At 35.6% G+C, this 8,434-nt stretch overlaps 1 protein-coding gene across 1 annotated transcript; it reads left to right on the top strand.

Moving 5' to 3' along the window:
- The first annotated feature begins 4,934 nt into the window (after positions 1-4,934).
- On the top strand, positions 4,935-7,985 carry LOC116131486 (putative calcium-transporting ATPase 13, plasma membrane-type). Its single transcript, XM_031417133.1, has 2 exons — positions 4,935-5,052; positions 5,152-7,985. The coding sequence occupies exons 1-2, from the start codon at positions 4,935-4,937 to the stop codon at positions 7,983-7,985; spliced, it is 2,952 nt and encodes a 983-aa protein (XP_031272993.1).
- The last annotated feature ends 449 nt before the right edge of the window (positions 7,986-8,434 follow it).

The following is an 8,434-nucleotide window of genomic DNA, read 5'->3' as shown; positions in this document are numbered from 1 at the left end:
TGGGCTCTAAGGGAAGTTTGGACAGTCTTTGCATCTTGCATGTTGAACTTTTGTAGGATTTTCTCAGCATAATCCTACTGGACTAACTTCAGGCTTCCAAGAACTATATTTCTGATAATAGAAATACTAAGAATTTTCTGAGCCTGTCCTAGCTCTTTCATTTCAAAATTGGTGTTAAGTAACTTCTTCAGCCGAAGCAACTCAGTTTTATCATGGCATGCCACAAGCATATCATCCATTGTAGCACTGTTGTATCCTTCAGGTTGTTCCATTAATATGCTTTCTTCCAAATCCCCATGCAAGAAGGTTGTCTTCACATCGAGTTATTCTAATTCCAGATTGGATTGAACTATAAGTGAGAGTAGCACCTTGATAGATGTATGCTTTACCATTGGAGAAAAAATTTCATTGTAATCAACCCCTTTTACTTGTCTAAATCCTTTTGCAACTAACCTAGCCTTGTACCTAGGTGCTTCCTAAGATGTTAATCATGGTTTTCTTTTGAAAATCCATTTGCATTTGACCACTCTACAATCTTTTGGTTTATTAACCAAAATCCAGGTGTTATTCTTCATCAGAGAATCGAATTCTTCTTCAATTGCTCTCTTCCATTCTAATTTTTCAGGTCTTGAAATTGCTTCTTGGAAGGTCTTAGGCTCATCATTCATCTCTTCCTCCACCTGAAGTGCATAAGCAACTAGGTCTGCATAACCTAATCTATTAGGAGGTCTGATTGTTCTTCTAGTTCTATCCCTTGATAACTGATAAACTGTCAAGTTTGATACATCTTCAACTGGTGCCTCCTATCCTACTTCATGACCAACATTTGGTTCATTCTCATGAGCATTTAAGTCCTCAACTCCACCTTGATTCAAACCTGGACTAAAACTGGAATCCTGAATTCTAGTTCTAAGTGATCTGATCTTGGATGGCAGCCCTCTGATACACCAGTTTTACCTTCTAAACCAGGTAGAATGTCCTCTCTAAAAACAAAATCTCTACTTACAATAAACTTCTTAGATTCTAAGTTCCGAAACTTATAGACTTTAATCCCATATGGATATCCTAAGAAGATGCATTTAATGGCTCTTTTAATTTGTCCTCCTTAACATGAACATAAGCAAGACACCCAAAAACTCTAAGATTTTCCAGGTTTATAGGATGACCAGTCCATTTTTCAAATGGAACCCTAAAACCTATAGCTGAAGAAGGTGTTCTATTTATCAAATAGACTACAGTATGGGCTGCTTCTATCCAAAACTTAACCAAAAGTTTAGAACATGACAGAATGCTTCTTACCTTTTCTAGAATGGTTCTATTCATCCTCTCACATAGACCATTCTGTTATGGAGTGTGTCTCACTATCTTATGTTTAACTATCCCATGAACTCTACAGTAATTATTGAATTCTTCATTAACAAATTATAAACCATTGTCAGTTCTCAACTTCTTTAGTTTCTTTCCAGTTTGATTTTTAACCATGGTTTTCCATTCCCTAAATCTAGGAAAAGCTTCATCCTTGGTTTTGAGGAAATAAATCCAAACATACCTAGAGTAGTTATCTACAAGGCTGATAAAGTACCTACATCCTCCGAGTGAATAATGCCTAGACGGGCCCCATACATCAGAATGCACATACTCAAGTGGTGAGTTTGAGTAGTGTTGTCTAGTCCCAAATTTCACTCTGCTCATTTTTCCAAATATATAATGCTCACAGAATGTCAGGTTTCTTTTTTTATCCCCACACAGTAAGTTTTACTTTCTAAGTTCTCCCAGACCTCTTTCACTGACATGGGCAAGTCTTTGGTGCCACAAGGTGGTTTTATCTAGCTCCTCAATTGACCCAACAGCAGCCACTCCACTATTAGTTCTACCTTTCAACACATATAGACCATTCTTCTTTTCAGCCTTCTTATTAATGTTGTTCCTCGTTTTAAAAGAGACACATCAACGGGAAAATTTCTCTTTGCTCTCCGGACATTGTTATCCTTACTTAGAAATGACAATGCATGATTATCACATTAGATGTAGGGTCAGGGAGTCCAAGTCAAGTCAATTAGTCTTTTCTTTATTTTTGGTAATCTTAATTGAAATTTCTTATAAAGCTTCATAATTGCTCCCACATTTTCCGTAAAGGTTGCTGACCAAGGTTAGGTATCGAAGTTTCATCAGTCTGTCTCGTGAACTTCATTGTAGATATTCAACTCGATACGATCCAACGAGTCTTTTCTACCACGAAACTACCAAACAAATACGAGTGATATTATATTATATCAACTCTCTCGGAAAATTAAATCTGATGTAATGTGCTTACTTGAACATATAACTACAAAAGTTTTGTTACTTATCAGATTACTTAAGAGATGAAGCATAAGTTTTTAGAAATATACGTTTTGCAAGTCTTTTTATAATTATCTCATGTTGAGTTGTGTTGAGTTGAGTTAACTGAAACTAATATTAGCATTTATCCCATGCATTTTTGTTTAACTAAGCTGGCTAGTACAGTAATTTGGGCTGTTTATAGATTGCTCTCATTTTTTACTTGCACCCTTTGAAATTGATTAAGGAGGACAAAGCTACCATTTGCATGGGAGATTCAAGCTTGTTTCCTCTTATAATATATCATGATCAACAATGAACCACCCAACAGAAAAACCCTGAAAATATTAAAAAAAAAAGGTTTATAGCAATAATCCCTCTTATATATAATTAAATGACCGTGATTATGGTAATGACAAAAAATCTTATGTTGTTAAGTTTTTTGTGCTAAATTAAACAATAGAGAGGTAATATGATAAATATATTTACTTTATTATGTTATAAATTTTAAAACGGTTCACTAAGGACAAAAGAATTTGTGTTATTTCTAAAAAATCAGAAAAAGTTGTGTTGTTTGATTAAACCTCAGAGGGTTGAGAAAAACCTCTTTAATAATAATCAATAATACTATCTTTTTTAAAACTTATCCAAAATGTATATCTTAAATAATGTGTCATCCATGATCCAACATAAAATAATTTATAAATAAAATAATAATGGTATAACAATGCCTATACCGTGACGTAAGTTTACTTCTAAAAAAATTGATATCTGTGCATAACGAGATCCCATTAAAAAACCATAATATATTATTGAGTAGGAATTGTTGAACGGATAAAATTTGTCAGTTTTCTAAAATGGTCTCGTGTATATTATATATACAACATTCATTTCCCAAGATTCCAAATTCGACTGGGAAGCTTGTGCGTTAGTCTCCTCTACATGCATTTCCGCGACATTTACGTTCACTTTCTTTATCATTTTTCTCAACTAGAAAGGTTTGAACTTTATTCTCTTAAGGATCAAATGTACATTGATCAGAATTTCAAGCTTTATATATATATATATGGTGGGCTGGGAATATAGACCTTTTAACAGGATGAATAATTCTATGGAATTTGTTAGCGGTGAGGTTTCTCATTTGTAGCCAAAGAAAAGTTGAAAGCTACTAGGATGGAAACAAGAAGAAATCTAGAAAACAACAGGAGTATTATCACTCTCTAATGAATTTTGATACTTGTAAAAATTTTCACTCTCTTCTATCTTTAAATGAATTATGATTAGTAGTTATTAAATGTAATAACTATTTGGCATCTATGCATTGTCTTATGTTATCACATCAACAACACCACTATAATGCTGTAGACTTTCTCAACAACATACATTTACCGAAAAATGATCACAAAATTAAAATTCTGACTTAATTATCAATAAGTTTTCATGTACTTTTATGCCCACCTCAAAAAAACATTTACTGCCTTGATTTCTTAATGAAATATTCATAATGGGTTATATTTTGGACACATTTTAAATCTGAGTAATGTTACATATACAAACTAATTAATTATATAAATTATTCCTTACAAGTTGATGTAGCAATTCTGCATGTTTAATTGACATATAACTCTAATTTGTTTAAATTATCTCTAAATTAAAATCATTCAATCAGACTAAAACACATTAGTGTGTATATATATAGTATTATTTTTTAAATCTTAAATGTAAGTTAATATTTATTACTTGGCATTTTTTTTCAATAAATCATTTTAGCTTCTTTAAGTGGATAATTTTCAGCTAGTATGCACATAAATATTGAAACAACAACTTATTTGAAAATAACTTATAACATTGAGTGAGCTTAGCAAGCTTCTAAGAGAAAAGCTTGTACTAGGGAAAAGTAATCTAAAGAATAATATATGTGCCTTGTTCTCTTCCCTTCCATCTTTAAACCATTATAACATAGAGGTTGTAAACTTATAATGATATATTCGATTTGTTCATGCTTCGGGGAAAATACAATAAAGTTAATATTTTTTAGTTTTGATATTCTTTCAAGTACAATGTTATTTAAAAAGTAAATTAAACCAAATCGTTCAAATGACTCAAATCTATCTTCTACAACTCTTTGCGAACCTAACTCTTTAACTAAAGGGAAAAAGGAGAAGCAGAGATCAATTTTGTTATTGTCACATTCTCTAACTTGTCCGCCAATTTTACAAAGCTTCATTAACACAATACACGCCCACCTTAATTAGTATTATCTCTTATCCAATCGACCTGCTTCCATATTGACCAAGTCAACGCGGCAATGATTACCTTATGAACAAGGAATTGCAAAAGAGGCTAAACTTATTCTTTATTTCACATGTATTTAATAAGAAACCCGCCTGCAGCTCCATACCAATTCCCACACATAATCATAAAATGAAACAACCTCTGAACTTGCCTTCAAATTTTTATATTCAATGTTAAACCTATTAATAGGACATTTTCAATATGCCTATATATATATAATCCTGGGAAGTAATAATCCCACATCTCATCCCAACACCATTTCTCATTGCTTGTCGGTCTCATAAACATTTTCGATCCTTTTTTGTTCTTGTTAAAACACAATGTCCGTCTCTACCATTCTCCAAGCAAACGTGGGTTGCATTGAGTTTTTACTTACTGCTCCTTCCAACCTTACTCAACCCAACAGGAATTGGCACTCAGCTTTTGCCAAAATTTACTGTTCCAGAGCTTTTCTCTCTCTTTCCAAAACAAAATGTACCAGTAATAAAGTTTCCCGCTCCCCGTCTTTTACCGTTGTCAATGTTCCACTTGACAATAATGATCAATACTTCAAGATTGATCCCACATGCCTTACAGAGCTTGTGCAGAAGAAAAATCTAGTAAAACTTTACGAGTTTGATGGGATTTATGGCATAGCTTCTGCTCTTAAAACAGATACTGATGGTGGAATATGTAGCACCGAAGAAGATATTGCTCGCCGACATGAAGCATTTGGTTCAAACACCTATAAGAAACCGCCATCAAAAAACTTCTTTCAATTTGTGGTGGAAGCATTCAAAGATCTTACAATATTGATTCTTTTAGGCTGTGCAGTCCTTTCACTTGCTTTTGGCATAAAAGAGCATGGTCCGAAAGAAGGTTGGTATGACGGTGGAAGCATTTTTGTGGCTGTCTTTCTTGTCATCGCTGTTTCAGCTGTAAGTAATTACAGACAAAACCGACAATTCGACAAGCTATCAAAAGTGAGCAACAATATCCAAATTGAAGTCGTTAGAAACGGTCGGCGCCAACAAATTTCAATATTTGACATTGTTGTTGGAGACATTATATGCTTAAAAATTGGAGACCAAGTTCCTGCTGATGGATTGTTCTTGGATGGGCATTCCTTACTATTAGACGAATCAAGCATGACAGGGGAGAGTGATCATGTTGAGGTAAACAGCAGCCATAATCCATTCTTGTTTTCTGGCACCAAAGTAGCTGACGGGTATGGTCGTATGTTAGCCACATCAGTTGGTATGAACACACTATGGGGCCAAATGATGAGTCAAATAAGTCGGGACAGCGGTGAACAGACACCTTTGCAAGCAAGGCTCAACAAGTTAACTTCCGCAATAGGCAAAGTTGGATTGACAGTTGCTTTCTTGGTTCTTTTAGTCTTGATGGTTCGCTACTTCACAGGAAATACAACAGACGAGAATGGAAACCAAGAATTTATTGGAAGTAAAACAAAGGTTGACAACATTGTGAATGCTGTTGTGGGGATTGTAGCTGCTGCAGTTACAATCGTCGTAGTTGCAATTCCAGAAGGTCTTCCATTAGCTGTTACACTTACTCTTGCATATTCAATGAAGAGAATGATGGCTGATCAAGCTATGGTGAGAAAGCTCTCTGCCTGTGAAACAATGGGCTCTGCAACCGTCATTTGTACTGATAAAACAGGGACTCTCACTCTTAACCAGATGAAGGTGACAAAGTTTTGGCTTGGCCAGGAACCTATCAAAGAGGACTCTGCTTCTTCAATTTCTCCCTGGGTTGTTGAATTGATTCAACAAGGAGTTGCTCTGAATACTACTGGTACTGTCTACAAGGCTACTTCAGGATCTGATATTGAAATCTCAGGTAGTCCCACTGAAAAAGCAATTCTTTCTTGGGCTACCCAAGATCTCAACATGGAGATGGAGAAAATCAAACAGAGCTGTACTATTCTCCAAGTTGAGGCCTTCAATTCAAAAAAGAAAAGGAGTGGCGTTATGATGAGGAAGAAGATAGACAACACAATCAACGTGCATTGGAAAGGAGCAGCTGAGATGATTCTAGCCAAGTGTTCGAGTTACTATGATGCCTCTGGAAACCTGAAAAATCTGGACAATGGTGCAAGGGAAATATTTGAGCACATTATTGAAGGTATGGCAGCCAGCAGCCTTCGATGCATTGCTTTTGCGCATAAACACGTTTCCGAAGAAGAGCAAGAAGATGCAAATGATGCGAAAAAGTTTAATGAAGACAGCTTGAGCCTAATAGGACTGGCGGGTATTAAGGACCCATGTCGTCCAGGGGTAAAGAAAGCTGTGGAAGCCTGCCAACATGCTGGTGTCAACATCAAGATGATCACTGGTGACAATGTTTTCACTGCAAAAGCCATAGCCACTGAATGTGGAATACTTACGCCAAATGGATTTGTTGTGGAAGGAGAAGAGTTTAGAAACTACACACAGGAGCAGAGATTGGAGAAAGTTGACAAAATATGTGTGATGGCAAGATCCTCTCCTTTTGATAAACTGCTCATGGTGCAGTGCTTGAAACAGAAAGGTCACGTGGTTGCAGTCACTGGGGATGGCACAAATGATGCACCAGCTCTGAAGGAAGCAGATATAGGACTATCTATGGGAATTCAAGGGACTGAAGTAGCCAAGGAGAGTTCAGATATTGTCATCATGGATGATAATTTTGGTTCAGTAGCCACAGTTTTGAAATGGGGAAGATGTGTCTACACCAATATCCAGAAATTCATTCAGTTCCAGCTTACGGTAAACGTTGCTGCTCTTGTGATAAACTTTGTAGCGGCAGTTTCTGCAGGTGAAGTACCTCTAACAGCAGTCCAGTTGTTGTGGGTGAATTTGATCATGGACACATTAGGCGCCCTGGCTCTTGCTACAGAGCGGCCAACGAGTGAGCTCATGGACAAACCACCTGTGGGTCGTACCAAGCCGCTTATCACCAATGTAATGTGGAGAAATCTTCTAGCTCAAGCTCTATATCAGATAGCCATCCTCTTGTCCTTACAGTTCAGAGGCCAATCAATCTTTGGTGTTAATGAGAAGGTAAAGGACACCTTGATCTTCAACATATTTGTCCTCTGCCAAGTCTTCAATGAGTTCAACGCAAGGAAGCTTGAAAAGAAGAATGTCTTTAAAGGGATACACAAGAACAAGTTGTTTTTGGGAATTATCGCGATAACCATCATTCTTCAAGTATTGATGGTGGAATTTCTGAAGAAGTTCGCAGATACAGAGAGACTGAATTGGGGTCAATGGGGTGTATGCATTAGTATCGCAACTGCATCTTGGCCGATTGGTTGGCTTGTCAAGTGCATACCTGTTCCAGAGAAACCATTTTTCAGCTATCTCAAGTGGAGAAGTAGATATTGAAAATCCAGACATAACAACAATTATTTGATTTGTTAAAAAAACCTAAATTCATTGTATTCTTTAAGTTTAATCATTTTGTAGTTCAATAATTAATATATACATTCAGAATAATGATTATATATATATATATATTTTTTTTTTTTTCAGAATTGGATTTTTTTTCTTGGTAATTCTTATATTTTTTCTTGTTGCCTTCTTTTGTTTATCTTTGCTATTGACTTCGTCCCCATGTGCTATATAAGCTTACAAGAATACAATTTACCATGTTGTGTTCCGTTTCAAAGAAAAGGCTGATTATATAAGTAAAGATACAGGGCCCTTTTCCAATTCGTAGCTGCTAACTCTTTCATTGTCTATGACCGTAATAAGATTAAAAAATTAAATAGATTCAGCTATCTTACCATATTGACTGTTTAAAATTGTTCTGTTTTTCAACCTATAGAACCACA

Source organism: Pistacia vera, unplaced genomic scaffold (assembly GCF_008641045.1).
Source record: "Pistacia vera cultivar Batoury unplaced genomic scaffold, PisVer_v2 Contig107, whole genome shotgun sequence".
NCBI lineage: Eukaryota > Viridiplantae > Streptophyta > Magnoliopsida > Sapindales > Anacardiaceae > Pistacia > Pistacia vera.
Note: the sequence above shows the minus strand (reverse complement) of the source record. Positions and strands in the feature narration are given on the sequence as shown.